The sequence below is a fragment of the Mus caroli genome, unplaced genomic scaffold, assembly GCF_978045245.1.
Source record: "Mus caroli unplaced genomic scaffold, Mus_caroli_1 scaffold_13, whole genome shotgun sequence".
Lineage (NCBI taxonomy): Eukaryota > Metazoa > Chordata > Mammalia > Rodentia > Muridae > Mus > Mus caroli.
The window spans coordinates 6,600,595-6,615,343 of NW_028227268.1; the positions used below are offsets into that span (position 1 = coordinate 6,600,595).

Below are 14,749 nucleotides of genomic sequence, written 5' to 3' on the forward strand. Positions count from 1 at the left end.
ACAGCACACCTGGGCATGGGTGGGGCTGGAGATGGAAGTGAAGGTTTGATGTACGTGACTAAACTACATTTGCACCCTCATTTCTTCGTTGCTTATTGCCCTCAGATTAATGCCATTATTACCAACGGGCAAGTGTGATGAAAATTTCCTAGCTGGAGGATCACAGATTCTATTTTTCCTGGAGTGTTTCCTGGACGTGGGCCTGTTAGCCAGCCCCAACTCTGTTTTTCGTTAGAATGAAAAATAGGTCCCTGGCATTTGCCCTTCAGCGTAGAAACTGCCTTGGGGGTGGGGGTGGGGTCAAGCTCAGTTCTGAGTTGGGATCCGGAAAGCAGTGGGGGACATTAGACATAGAGGCAGACTTCAATTGGAAGATGGCATCTCATATAGGCCAAAAAAATTTTTTTAATAACATTTATTTGTATGTGTGTGTGGTGTGCGCACATGGGCACACCACAGAACAGCTTGTGGTAGTGGGGCCTCTCCTTCCCCATGTGGGTCCCAGGAATCAAACTCAAGTTGTCGGCATGGCAGCCAGCACCTTTACCTACTCAGCCTTCTCCACCCAAGGTCTAGAGACAGTGAACATAAGCAACTCAGCAAATGCACTTCTGCAGTACTTCCTTTGACCATGAGGGGGCACTCGTGACAGCACCTTAGAGGAACCGATCGACTCCTAAAGATGCTTATTCATGCCAGATGGACTTGTGGAGGAGGAAGGCTGGCTGGCGTCAGTCATGAAAATAAAATCATTTTTCTGATAAGGTTTTCTTGCTGGAGCCTGGTGGAGCCTGAACCAACAAACAACCCCAAGAAGTTCCTGCCAGCCTGAGGGAATGGAGGAAATTTACTCAGGCCTGGTTTCCGCTTTTCTTAGTCCAGAGTTCATGACCCGTGTGGCAGGGAATGTTTTTGTATATAATTCAGACTGTTTTCCTCTTCCCTGGAGTACCCTCCTGCGACAAGCCTGGGCTGATGACAGCTAGCCTTAAGAGATGACCTCAGAGACCAGCACCAGAAGTGAATAAGTGGACATAGTTCCAGGCCATGGGCTCAGGCTAGCAGCAGCTGCCGACTTAGACAGTTACTGCCTCAGCGTTGATACCTCCAACACATACCGGAGAAAGGGGAACCTCAGAGGCCAAGAGCAGAGCACAGACTACGGTTTGCACATATAAGCCAGTTTTTATAATGTTCCTTAAGTTACCTAGCCTGTCTTCTTCTTCTTCTTCTTCTTCTTTTTTTTTTTTTTTTTTTTTTGGTTTTTTGAGACAGGATTTCTCTGTGTAGCCCTGGCTGTCCTGGCACTCATTTCGTAGACCAGGCTGGCCTCGAACTCAGAAATCCGCCTGCCTCTGCCTCCCAAGTGCTGGGATTAAAGGCGTGCGCCACCATGCCCGGCTCTAGCCTGTCTTCTTGTCTCCTGGTTAGTCAAGGTCTGCCTACTCCTACGTGGATAGAGTCGGATAAAAGGAGATTCTGGCTCAGGCCCTGCTCAATGGCAGAAGACCTCTTCAGACTGTATAACTTCTGAGACCCAAGCAAAAGGGCTCCTTCCAGGACAGCAGAGAAGTTTCTTTCCCTGCTCTCTGCAGAGGCGCCAGGACCAGTATTCCTGGTTCTTTCTTCATCTGTGCCTGCTATGGCTCCAGTTAGCATAAGACTCAGCTTCTTGAAGCAGCACTCTTCACCTTCCTGACCTGAGGGGGTCATGGTTGGTTGTTTGGGAAGAGAAGAAGAGGAAGTAAGTTCTTGGAAGAAAGGCAAATTTGTCAAAATAGTCTGAGGCCAAGAAGGATGAAGACAGTCCACATGGGAAGGATGAATGAGACGCCCCAGAGTGTTGGGTTGTAGGAGCAGCTGGGAGGAGCCAATCCAAGGTAGCTAGCCATGACTTCGCTTCCTTCCTAGTCTCGCTTCCTGCGAGACTCTGGACCAATCTTCTTGGGACCCAAGGAAGAAAGCCAGGAAGGCCCACTTCTATTCCCTACTTCCTGGAAGGAAGGCTTCCCCCACTGACTTCAGAGCGCAGAGATAGGTCACATGGGATCTCTGGAGTTCAGACATTGGTCATATAGATGCTTTCAGGGTACGGTTGCTTCTTGGCGCTGCCCTTGTTTTCTGAGGCGAGGCCGTGCATTGAGGTCATCTCTGAGGTAGCGTTCTCCATTTTGGCTTGCCCATCTTGCTTCAGCTTCTTCTTCTCTGCAGCGTAGAAGCCCACACCCAGGATAAGAGAGCCTGAGACGAGGAAGCCGCTCGACATGTAGAAAACGTAGCTGAAGTTGTTGGTCTTGTCCAGCAGCAATCCTGGGGGGGGGGGACAGAGAATGAATTAATCCGCCATGCAAGCCCTACAGGCTCCTCCTACCAGCTTGTGCATTCGAGGAGAGCGGAGATTTTAGCTTTGTCTCCACTCAATAGGAAATCATGGCTGGCCCCGCCGGAAGTCACAACAGATACTTGTGGGGTGAGAGGAGGGAAGAGACCTTTGGCTTCTGGTCTAGGCAGATATCCTCCTCAGGAGAGAGCCTGAGGGCCTGTGTTACTCTTGGAGGCCGGAGAAACAGACAGAAGGGCTGGTGGAGTCCAAGCCATATGCTCAGCCCTGACCCTGCCTCAGGCCCTGGCCCCGCCTATCTCTTTCTGAATAATTTGGGATTCATTTGCTAGTAGGGCTTCCTTGGAAACTGGAACTCAAATTTAGGAAAAAGGCTCAGTGACTTGATGGGGACAAAGCACACCTTTAATCCTAGCACTCAGGAGGTAGACGCAGGTGGGTCTATGAGTTCGAGGACAGCCTAGTCTACACAGAGAAACCCTGTCATGAGAAACCAACCAACCAACCAACCAAACAACAACAAAAACCCCTCACACAGCTGAGCTTCAAGGTCTGACCATAGTGACCACAGCACTTACCTTACGCCCCTAGCACCAGACTCCTCCCACCCATGCTGAAGCCCCCTCTCTCTGTTGTGTAGTACCCCTACAGGTCTTACAAATCCTGCTTGTTTTCTTCCTAGCACGAATGAATCCCCATATCCACGCCCCCCTCCACCCCAAGGTAAGCCTCAACAGTGTCGGGCTTTGTTTTGGCTTGGGTTTTTTGGTTTTTCAAGACAGGGTTTCTCTTTGTAGCACTGCACTCAGTGACTGGGCTGGGTGGATGTCATGACGCATGCTCTCTTCTGCACTTTGTAGTTGGCATTCTAGCTTAGGGAAGAATAGTGATTTTCCTGGGACCCACAGGTGGGAACTAGGAGGGCCAAGGTGTGAATTACAGTTAACACAGGTGGAGCTCTTATCACGAGTCCCGCTCTTTGCTTGAGACACTTACAGCAAGGCCCCTTATCACCACGCTTTGATGATAGGAGCAGAGGTCCAGACAGGAAGATGACAGATTCATGTAGCCTGGAGTGCAAAGCTTTTCTCTCTTTCTCTCCTTCCTTCTTTCCTTCCCTGCCCCTTAAAAATCTTTTACTTAAGTGTATGAGTATTTTATCTTCATGTATGTATATGTGCCACATGAATGTGGTACCTAGGGAGACCAGAGGTGGGCATTGGTGCCTCTAAAACTGGAGTTACGGATGGCTGTGAGCCACTCTGTGGGTGCTAGGAACTGAACTCAGATCCTCTGTAAGAGCAAAAGGCAAAAGTGCTATTAGCCGGGCTGGAGAGATGGCTCAGTGGTTGAGAGCACCGACTGCTCTTCCAAAGGTTCTGAGTTCAAGTTCAAGCAACCACATGGTGGCTCTCAACCATCTGTAATGTAATGAGATCTGACTCCCTCTTCTGGTGCATCTGAAGACAGCTACAGTTGTACTTACATATAATATATATGTACTTACATATAATCTTTAAAAAAAGTGCCACTTCTCCAGTCCTTCTTCCCTTCCTTCTTATTTTTCTTATTAAAGATTTATTTATTATTATACATAAGTACACTGTAGCTGTCTTCATTTGCACCAGAAGGGGGCATCAAATCTCATTTGGTGGTTGTGAGCCACCATGTGGTTGCTGGAATTTGAACTCAGGACCTTTGGAAGAGCAGTCAATGCTCTTACCTGCTGAGCCATCTCACCAGCCCCCCTTCTTCCCTTCCTTAAACAAGATTTATTTATTTTATGTATAAGATTGTTTTGCCTGCATGTATGTAAGTGTATTGTGAAGGCCTGAAGAAGGTGATATATTCCAGGGAGCTGGAGTTATGAACAGTTGTGAACCACCACGTGGGTGCTGAGAACAAACCAGGGTCCTCTGTAAGGGCAGCAAGTATTCTTTGTGCTCTCTCTCTCTCTCTCTGTCTCTCTGTCTCTCTCTCTGTGTCTCTGTCTCTCTCTGATAGTAAGATTGAGACAAGGTCTTGTAGGCTCATATAGCCCAAGTTGGCTCTCAACTTGCTACATAGCCAAAGATCTTCCTGTCTCCATTTCCCAACTGGCAGAATTACAGGCCTGTACCACCATGCCTGGCCAAGCAAATACCACACTGTAGCATGGTCACTGAAAGCTGCTGGGAAAAGAGAAGGATCACAGATTCCAAGGCCCTTGTGACAATGGTATACTGGGCTCAAATCTGTCCAGATGGTCTCCTTTGCCCAACCTATATAGACCCCACTTGGGCATGCCTGGCTGCCTTCCCTCCCAGGCTCTCACCAGCCAATGGTGGAGAGATGAGAGAAGCCATGCCACACAGGATGGTGAAGAGGCCCAGGGCACTGGGGAACCGATCCATTGGGACAATGTCCATTAGAACCTGGAAGACGAGGATCCCGACTCCACACATGGACAGGCTGTACACCAGGCAATAGCCCAGGAGCACCCGGAAGTCTGCTGACACCGCGCATATTAGATTGGTGAGCCCGTTGATGAGGATCGCCACAGCAAACAGGTACTTCCGGTAGGCAGCCAAGCTCTTCCTGCCTGCCAGCAGCAGCCCTGCCACTGGCCGTAAGAAGATGTTGCAGAAGCCAACAATAGACATGAGCATGGCTGCCCAATAGTCGTCCACCCCATGATGCATAGCGTACGGCACTAGGAAGATATGTGGCAATGCAAAACCCAGGTTCATCCACATCACACCCGTGACGTATATGCAGAAGCCCATATTGTGCCGAAGGATGTCAAAGGCCAGGTGGTACCGAATGGTTGAGACACATGTTGCCAGGCAGCTGCGTGTAGGTATCTTGGGAGGTAGAAGGGGATCTTCTTTGGGCTCGGGGACCTCGTTGGTGGCAACAGGCCTCAGCAAAGCTCCACATACACAACAGTGGAGTAAGATGCCACCGAAGATGAGGAAGGCGCCCCTCCAGCCCAGGGTTTCCAGAAGATATCGGGCCAGCAGTGGCCAGAGGGTGACGCCCATGGAGAGTCCCATGGAAGCCAGTGCATTGGCTAGCGGCCGCCGGCGGACAAAATACAAGCCCAGTACCGTGATGCTCGACTGGAAGCTGAAACACATGCCCATGCCTGCAGTGCGAGAGGGGACATCAGCTCAGGGACTTGGTAGGACTTTCCACCTCCGCGTGGAGTAGGGCTCTTGGCTCATGTTCCGTGTCTGTCGCCTTTGGCCCTAGGACAGACACACTTCCAAGTTTTCATGATGGAAGGTACCTGACTACCTCCCTATCAGCATCTCACCCGGCTCCTCCTACCAGCTCCCCTCTGCAAGCACTACAATTACAATGACCTTTCTTTCTTTCTCTCTCTCTCTCTCTCTGTTTCTTCTTCCTTCCTTCCTTTTATTCTCTCCCACCTTTCTTCCTTTTTTTCTTTTTTCATTTTGATTTTTCGAGACAGGGTTTCCCTGTGTAGCCCTGGCTGTCCTGGAACTCACTCTGTAGACCAGGATGGCCTCGAACTCAGAAATCTGCCTGCCTCTGCCTCCCAAGTGCTGGAATTGCAAGCATGCGCCACCACTGGCTGGCCCTTTTTTTTTTCTTGCCAGGTATTATTGTGCCAAATGACTTTAATCCCAGAACTCAGGAGGCAGAGGCCTAGAGGCCTATAATTCCAGGCCAGCTTGGCTTTCACAGTGAGTTCTAGGCCAGCCAGGACTACATAGTGAGAACTTGTCACAGAAAAATTTTTTCAGAGTTATTCATTTTATGTGTATAAGTGTTTTGCCTACATGTTACGTATATGCACCATGTTCATGTCTGACACCCACGGAGGTCCTTCTGAAAGTGGAGTTGCAGATGGTTGTGAGCCAGTCGCTCACCTGCCCTCGAGGCAGTTGTTTAGGCTTCCTTCCTCTCTCTACTCCAGCACCTCTCTCCTAAGTCCTCACTCAGCTGTCCATCAGGACAGAGGCCCACCCAGGCCTTCAGGGGAAAACTTCCTACTTCAGGCTGTCTCCTCAATTTCTCCATCTTGTATTGTTCTTTCCCCTTCTTTCCTGGGCCATTCTTTATGGTGCCGAATGAACCCAGGAGCTGGCTATTCAGGCCCAGCTCTGTGAGCCTGGTCTCTGGAACCAGTTCCAAACCAGCAGCAAAGGATACCATGTCCAAAAAAAAAAAAAAAAAAAAAAAAAAAGAAAGAAAAGAAAAGAAAAGAAAAAGGGAGGGGGGCTTGTCTCAAAAATACAATCATAAGCAAAACAACAAATTAAAGTCCCTAAGAATGCAAACAAACAAATAAAAACAAGTCTCTTAACACCACAATTTCTGGTTACTAGTCCATTTCGCTGCTTCTTTTACCCGGGAGCTGCGGATGTGTCATGGGTAGACTACAGGTGTAACTTGCCTATGGCTCTGGGTTTGAATCCTAGCACCAGGAGGGGAAGGAACTGGATGTGGTATATGTCTGTAATCCCAGCACTCAGGCAGCTGAGGCAGGGGACTTGCTATGAGTTCAAAGCCAGGCTGAAGGACAAAAGTGAGACCCTGTTTAAACCCTTGCAACGGAAAGAATGAACGAAGTGGGGACAAGAGATGAGAAAGGGGAGGGGAGGAGGGAGGGGAGGATGGAAAGAGGATGAGAGGGAGGTTAGCAGAGGAAGGGAGAGAGGCAGAGGGACAGAGGGGAATGCTGGGTCCCAGATTTTGTTCTTGTACATTCTCTCCTCCAGACAGTAACGGGGACTTCATCCCTTCTGGTCACTGCTGAAATGAACTTGTTCCCTCCTCCTGCACCTCTGCCCCAGGCTCCTCCTCATCCACACCTCAGTGCCGAAGGGCAAGCACAGCACTGTGCCCCCTGCCTCCCTTAGCTCAGCACACTGCATCCCTCCCTCTCCTGAACATCAGCTTCCAGCTCTTCCTTCTGGCTGACCTTTGTCAGGCTCAGCTCTCCTCAGCTGTCACCTGAATCCCCCCAGAGGCAGCAGGGATTCCTCATCTCAACATCTGGCTCCCATTTGTCTCCCGAGTCTGGAGCTATCTGCTCCTCTCTCTCTCTCTCTCTCTCTCTCTCTCTCTCTCTCTCTCTCTCTCTCTCTCTCTCTCTCTCTCTCTCTCTCTCTCTCTCTCTCTCTCTCTCTCTCTCTCTCTCTCTCCCAGGACCTCAGCCTATCTAAGCCTGAGATCCACATCTCTTCCAAACCCAGTCCTCCTGTCTTCCCACCACAGAGGATGGTGACCCCATCCTTCAGGTGGCTTTGTGGACGTCTTGACTCAGAGCACCCTGGATTATCTTAACCCTTCATTCTGAGCCCAGCCTCCTCTACACATACATCATCCCACCCTGTTCAAACTACAAACCCCAGGGACCTGAATGTGTTCTGCCTGCTCCATCACCCCAGAGTCACCACAGCCAGAGTGACACTCTAGCCTCTGAGATAATGTCATTCATCCCTCTCCTCAAGTGATTTCTTATCTCAGTACAAAGCCATTTATAAATTAAGCCCCCAGTGGTCCTCTGCCCACTTGGACCCTTGATCCTACATCTCTAGCCTATGACCATTTCCTCCTGTGTATGTTGTGTGTGTGCGTATGTGTGTATGTATGTGTGTATGTGTGTATGTGTGTCTATGTATATGTATGTGTTCAGAGAGCCTCATTCTCTCCTCACAAGTGTTTTGTTTGCTGTGGTTTTAATAAGTGTCCCTGAAAAGCTCACATAGTACCTGGGTATGGTGGCAAATGTCTTTAATCCCAGCACCCAGCAAGCAGAGGCAAATGGATCTCTGAGTTGAGGCCAGCCTGTTCTATAGGGCTACACAGAGAAACCCTGTCTTGAAAACCCAAAAACCAAACCAACGAACCAACCAACCAAACAAACAAACAACAGGTTCTCCTAGCAAAGCCTTGGTTCCTAGCACAGAGCTATTGGCAGAGTGAAAACTTTAAGACACAGGGCCTAGGAACTAGAGCCAATACTCAGTGGTCAAGAGCACTGACTGCTCTTCCAGAGGCCTTGGGCTGAAGCCCCGGAACCCACATGGTGGTTTACAACTCTCTGTAACTTCAGTTCTAGAGGATCTGATGCTCTAAGTTTGGCCTCCTAGGGTACCAGACACGAGTGTGATGTACAGACACACATACTGGTACACAGAAAATGAAAATAAATAAGTATATTTTTTAAGTAAACAAAAGAGAGAGTTGGGGTGTTAATGGGAGATCTTTGGGGCGGTGGTGTTATGTCCTCACTGTCCCCAAAGGGCTACTGGGACCCTCTGTTTTTCCTCTCTCTTGCTCCCTGGCCATGCAGTGAGTAGGCCTTTTTCATTGGCTTGTTTGCTTGAGACAGGGTTTGATTCTATAGATCAAGCTGGTTTGGAACTTACATAGTCCGGTCTGGCCTCCAACTCACAATGATCCTGAAAGATGGATCTCATTGTATAGCCCTAGACTGCTTTCTTTAAGACTTCTTTAAACTTGTTGCTATTCTCTCAGGCAGGGATGCTGTCACACTCTCAGCCCTGGCCTCTCCTATACTCTCAAGTATCTAAACATTCTTAATAAAAAAAAAAAAGAAGACTTATTTTTTTATGTATGTGAGTACACCGTCGCTGTCTTCAGACACACCAGAAGAGGGCATCGGATCCCACTGGTTGTGAGCCACCATGTGGTTGCTGGGAATTGAACTCAGGACCTGGGGAAGAGCAGTCAGTGCTCTTAACTGCTGAGCCATCTCTCCAGCCCGTATCTCACCATTCTTATGTACCCAGCCCCCACACCTGACTTCTCCTCTAGACTATAAGCAGTTCCACCCACCCGGCACTTTTGAGAGAGCCATGGTTACCTGTGATCACTCCTGCGGTGAGGAAGAGATGGGTGAGGGAGCCAGAGAAGGTGCTGACTACCATGCCCAGGCTGGCCAGCACACCCCCCAGCATCATGGTCACTCGGCAGCCGAAATGTTTGACCAAGATGCTGCACAGGGGTCCTGTAGGCAAGAAAGGTAGCAGTGGGTGAGGAGGTGTGGAGTCAGATCACAGTAGGGCTGGGTGAGAGGTGCTCAGAGGAACTAGCCGGGGGCTTAAGCGATAACTAAAATCTGCTAGCATGGCTTCTGGTCACCACCTTGCCACAGTCTGGCCAGGTGGTCCCAGCAAAGCTGCCTCAGTTTCCTCCCGCTACAGTATGAGTGGTCAAACTAGCTGTTGAGTGGTGTAACCAGGATAAGGACATCTGGAGGGCATAGCCAGCCCTTCACTAACCTAAGCCGAGAACAATTGCAGTTTGGGATCGCGGCCTACGTGAACATCCACCCCGGCTTGTGGTTTGCTCCAGAAAGAACCTCCTAGAACATTTGATCTCAGCATTCCCCTCCAGCCTTCCCTTCCGCCCACCCCACAATCTTCCAACCTCATACATCTGACCTGGGTCCTGGACCCCTCTGCACCTCCTCACTCTGACCTTTGGAGTGCTAGGGAGAACATCAGACCAGATGTCTGCTTCCCTTGCTTGCTGGTTCCAGCCACCGCCCAATCCTTGCATCTAGGGCTGGAGATGGAGCTCAGATGTAGAGAGCGTGTTCAGTATGTAGGCCTTTGGCTCTTTTGGAGAGAGAGAGAGAGAGAGAGAGAGAGAGAGAGAGAGAGAGAGAGAGAGAGAGAGAGAGAGAGAGAGAGAGAGAGAGATTGAAAGGAGTGACAGAAAGATTGAGATTTGGAGAGGGAGAAAGAATAACACAGGGAGAGATTCTAAGAGGGAGAAATACAGAGACAGAAGCTGGAAGAGTGAGAGTCTGAGAGATACTGAAGGGAGAAGACTGAGAGAAAAAGAAGGAAGGAAGGAAGGAAGGAAGGAAGGCAGGAAGGAAGGAAGGAAGGAAGGAAGGAAGCCACTAAAGCAAGCCAACCTGAAGCTTCCTGAATCCAAACTTAAACATTTGGCTCAATGTAGAGCAGGGCCTGTCTCACCCCAGTGACTTTCTCACTAGTCCCACATTCTGGCCAGTAGAAACCAGTCGGACTGGCCAACTGCTCTTAGATATCTCACAGGCTCACATTCACGAGCATCCTGCTCCCAGGAAACACATACAATGGAGTTTCCCCTGGTTACTTTGCCAGAGGGCAGAGAAAGTGTGTGCACACAGAGCAGCACACTCATGTGTGTCTTTGACGACGGGAGGAAGCACAGTGTGAACCAGTGTAGATCTGAGAACATCAAAGGGAGAGAGAATAACTGTCTTGGTGCTCACACGCAGTCTTGCCGACTCTGCTGCTGAGCGGCCCTCTCTGTCTGGCTACTGCAGAGTGAAAGGAGGCTTTGGTTGGGTGTGACGGCAGCTACACACAGTCTTCCCCGCCTCTGAGACTTCACCTTCCTCAGGAAGGTGACCTTGGGAAGAGCTCTGAGTCACAGGGAGGGAGTGGAGTTGGGGCGGGGATCTTGAGCCACCTGTGCTCTGTGCTTTCAGTCCCCTCCCCGGTCTCCACAGGCACTTGGTGCCTGCTGGCCTCTGCTCTCCAACCCTCTGGGCGAGCAATGGGCTCAACATGTTCCTGAAGCTCCAACAGGGTAGTGAGCCCGAAGCTGGCTGGTAAGTTGGGGTTTTCACAGGATGCCTAGTCTCCAGTCTCTCACTGAGGCCCCTCTCAGCCTGAGCAACAAAATCCTTCTAAGATACCCAACTGTACTCTCCAGCCCTGAAGGCCACACATTCTGGGCCAGACTTGGCTTTTCCTTCTTACCCTAAGTCCACACTTCCAGTGGTCAATTCATGGGTCACCGTGGAGGCTGACAATTCTCCTCCCCCCAATTTTCCTTTTTCCTGGTGTGAGGGAAGTATCTGGAACCATCATCAGGCTGCTGCTACCGGGGAATGGCACAAAGGTAGCTGCAGAGCTGGAATCAGCAGAGCCAAACGTGTGTGTGTGTGTGTGTGTGTGTGTGTGTGTGTGTGTGTGTAGCCTATGGATAGATGGCTGTGGCTCTCATTGACCCAGTCACCATTTGTGGTCTCTGTCTACCGAGTCCTCTCCCAGTTGCTGAGAAGAGGTCACTAACTCAGGGCATAGACACCTGGGACTCTGATCATTGGGGTTGCTGGTGCCAACTGGTGTTGCTGGACAGTAAGGAGAAGGCAGGATGGAGCCTGTCTTCTCTCTGAGCTCCAGACTCTGGAGAACGCTCAGGGGGAGATGGGGCTTTCCCTGTAGCCCCTCTTTCTGGCTTGTCCTTTCCTCTTCTGAAGCCATGGTGAGAATCTCTAACTGGCTAATAATTGACACCCCCACGTATTTCCTAATTGCTCCTAGTTCCAGGACCCACAAGGTCTCTGTCACCACATAACACAGGAGCTGGACAGGGTGCTGGCTGTTGTCTCCTTACTGTAGGATAGAAGACAACAATGGCCCAGCCTGGGTCTGATGGTCCCAGTACCAGCTGTCACTCAGAGCGTCATTGAATGCCTCTGCTCCAGATCAGTCACCAAGAGGACTCTGGGATCACGGATTGGATTTGTGCCTCAGGTGGCCCTCTGTCTCCCATCCCTAATGCAAAACAGCCCTCCCCGGACAGGACTCAGTGTAGCTGGGACTCTAGCCAGGTGGGCCAGGCCCTGCTCAGCTCAAGTAGATCTCAGGAAGCCTATGACTTCAGAGAGAGGGATGTGGTAAGTCAGGAAGATCACGCCCTCCCCAACCCCCCAACAGACCCTTCTTCCCATGCCTTCTCCTCAAGCTACTCACCCCCACCGTGGACCATGGCCCCCAGGATGGAAGGAAACCAAGAGGTCTCACTGTTGCTGGCCTGAAAGTCGCGCTGCAGATCAGTGAAGAAGACACCGATGCAGGCAGGGAAGCCCAAGGTGAGGGCCTGTGTCACCAGGGAGGATAGGAGGACCACCCAGGCCCATCTGCCATCTGCTTGTTCCAGGGCCTGGGCCATTCTCAGCGACTGGTATTGCCACAGCCTTACTGGTTCTTTGTGACCGCAGCCTGGAAGGGAAGAGAATGCCCCTTGTGGTTGGCAGGCTGCCAGCTCTCCTCTGGTCCACCTGCCGCACCACCTGGGTGACTGAAACTGGCTTCTTCCTTATGCTCCAGCCCTAAGTATCAAGGAGGGGCACCGCCTCCTGGGAGGTGACAAGAAGTTTTCACAGTAGCCTTGGCGTTTCCTTTACCCCAATTTCCAGGGACAGCCTGGCTGGAGGTGGCAGGGGTGGGGCAGGCAGTGACCAATGGTACAGGTAGGGCAGCAGAATTCTCTCTAGGGATTACATCATCTGACGAGCACCTTCGAAACCATTTGATAACTATTCCAGGAGGATCAGACCGTGGGCCGGCAAAATGCTGGTGTTTCCCAAAGGGGACATGGACCTGTCTCCCTCCAAACTTCCATTATGAGCTGCCTGTGTACCAGCACCAACTTTCCTACCACTGGGAGATCAACCTGAGCTCACCACCAGCGAGCAAGCTGGCACAGAAGGCACAGATGCCAGCTCAGCAAGGACAGCCGAGCTTCAGGCTTGCAGAGAGAAGCCTTTGAAACCACCTTACCACACTCCCTTTACAAGGTGTGGAAGATCAAGAGTGGGGCTCCACAGCTGTGCTGAATCTTGTTGCCTGCAAGGGACTTTTTCTGAGCATACACACACACACACACACACACACACACACACACACATTTACACAGGTACAGAGACAGGCACAGATACATACACAGTCCCACACTGGCATATAGACTCACTCCAGGATACACACACACACACACACACACACACACACACACACACACACACTATCTACCCCCTCAACCCCCACCCCAATCACACAAAATCTATGCAGATACAGTCAGGCCTATCTCAGTTAGATACCACCACCCAGGCCCCATACCCAGTCCAGATGCAGAACCCCCAGCAGTTTTAAGCCCGCCCCCTCTCTCCCCTCCCCCGCCCCGCCCCGCCCAGTGACATTCCCTTTCTGAGTCCCCTATCCCCAGATCTCCTCAGTCCCTTCAAACTCTGGGTGGTGGGCAGGCTGTGAGTGGAAAGAGACTTTGTCTAGGTTTAAAGCGATAGACTGTATCAGCTGCTGTTCCCACAAGACCCCCTCTCTACCTTTTTGTTTTCGGAATCTGGGAACTTCAGACACCCTTAGAAATAGGACACTCTCTCTCTGTTCCTCTGTTCCCTTTGCTCTTTCTTCCTTCCTTCCTTCCTTCCTTCCTTCCTTCCTTCCTTCCTTCCTTCCTTCCTCCCTCCCTCCCTCCCTCCCTCCCTCTCTCTCTCTTTTTCTTTCTTTCTTTCTTTCTTTCTTTCTTTCTTTCTTTCTTTCTTTCTTTCTTTCTTTCCTTCTGATTTACTTATATGTAAGCACACTGTAGCTGTCTTCAGACAGAAGGGAGCATGAGATCTCACTACGGATGGTGGCCCGCCCGGGTATGGGATTCTTGTTCACTCCCGCTAGTCTTCCCCTCAGCCTCCTGTACCACTGGGGCACCAGATGGTCCCGGAATTTTAAAACAGAGAAGCAGACCAGGCCCTGTTCTGAGCTCTGCGTTCTACGTAACACCCAACTTTGGAGTACAGATGCTCAGGTGGGGTCTGGAGATGAGATACAGTTCGGGGGGGCAGCATGTGCCATGCAGTGTGAGGCTCTGGGCACAGTCACCAGCACCCCATAAGATTTTTAAAACACGCTGAGCTGGGGTGATTCAGCACCCTGGTCAGAGCTCGAGGCTGTGTGTGCCCTTGGTTTTGGTCTCTTATTAAAATTTATTTTTATTTTATATGTATGGGCTGTTTTGCTTATGGGTATGTCTGTACACCACGTATGCCTGCTGCCCTTGAAGGCTGGAAGATGGTGTCAGAACCCTTGGAACTAGAGTTCCAGCAGGCTATATGGCATCATATGAAGTCTGGAAATTGAACCTGGCTTCTCTAAAAGAGCAGCTAGTGCTCATAACTGCTAAGACATCTCTCCAGGCCTCTCTTTTCTTTTCTTTTCTCTTCTTTTCTTTTCTTTTCTCTTCTTTTCTTTTCTTTTCTTTTCTTTTCTTTTCATTTCTTCCTTTTTTTTTTTTTTTTTTTTTTCCCTTTGGAGACAGAACCTGCCTTGTATCCCTCATTGGTCTGGAACTTGCTTTGAAGACCAGGGAGGCCTCAAACTCTCAGAGATTCATTTGCCTCTGTGTCCTGAGTGCTGGGATTAAAGGTGTGATCACTATGCCTGGATTTGTTATTAAATAATTAGTTAATTAATTAAAATAATTTAAAGGGAGAAGAGGAGGGAGAGGAGACAGGAAGAGGGAAAAGAAGAGGAGGGGGAAGGGGAGGGGGAGAAAGGAAGGGAGGAAGAGAGAGAGAGAGAGAGAGCAAGAACACCTGCCTTTCTGTCTCCTGTTGGTTGCTGACTC

At 50.2% G+C, this 14,749-nt stretch overlaps 1 protein-coding gene and 1 long non-coding RNA gene across 5 annotated transcripts; one reads left to right on the forward strand and one right to left on the reverse strand.

Annotated features, from left to right (window-relative positions):
- Nucleotides 1-385: 385 nt before the first annotated feature.
- Slc16a5 (solute carrier family 16 member 5) lies at nt 386-12,545 on the reverse strand. Of its 4 annotated transcripts, XM_021178134.2 has the most exons (4): nt 12,082-12,545; nt 9,186-9,329; nt 4,656-5,468; nt 386-2,310 (listed from the first exon to the last, which is right to left on the reverse strand). In XM_021178134.2, the coding sequence occupies exons 1-4, from the start codon at nt 12,278-12,280 to the stop codon at nt 2,060-2,062; spliced, it is 1,407 nt and encodes a 468-aa protein (XP_021033793.1). In that variant the 5' UTR covers nt 12,281-12,545; the 3' UTR covers nt 386-2,059. The 4 variants fall into 4 exon arrangements, with proteins under 4 accessions (XP_021033793.1, XP_029339908.1, XP_029339907.1 ...); XM_029484048.2 differs by lacking the exon at nt 4,656-5,468 and having other exon boundaries at nt 12,082-12,544; XM_029484047.2 differs by lacking the exon at nt 12,082-12,545 and having other exon boundaries at nt 4,656-5,571; nt 9,186-9,302.
- On the forward strand, nt 10,777-13,601 carry LOC115032474 (uncharacterized). The gene is made up of 3 exons (XR_003838147.2): nt 10,777-10,931; nt 12,074-12,200; nt 12,657-13,601. It is a non-coding gene; the product is annotated as an uncharacterized LOC115032474 (long non-coding RNA).
- The last annotated feature ends 1,148 nt before the right edge of the window (nt 13,602-14,749 follow it).

Bases quoted from the DNA above. Each gene is read 5' to 3' on its own strand.
- Slc16a5 (XM_021178134.2), bottom strand. From the start codon at position 12,280: ATGGCCCAGGCCCTGGAACAAGCAGATGGCAGATGGGCCTGGGTGGTC. The intron at 9,330-12,081 runs GTGAGTAGCTTG...TCTTGCCTACAG, and splicing joins GGCCATGGTCCACGGTGGGG to GACCCCTGTGCAGCATCTTG. The intron at 5,469-9,185 runs GTAACCATGGCT...CTCGCACTGCAG, and splicing joins CACCGCAGGAGTGATCACAG to GCATGGGCATGTGTTTCAGC.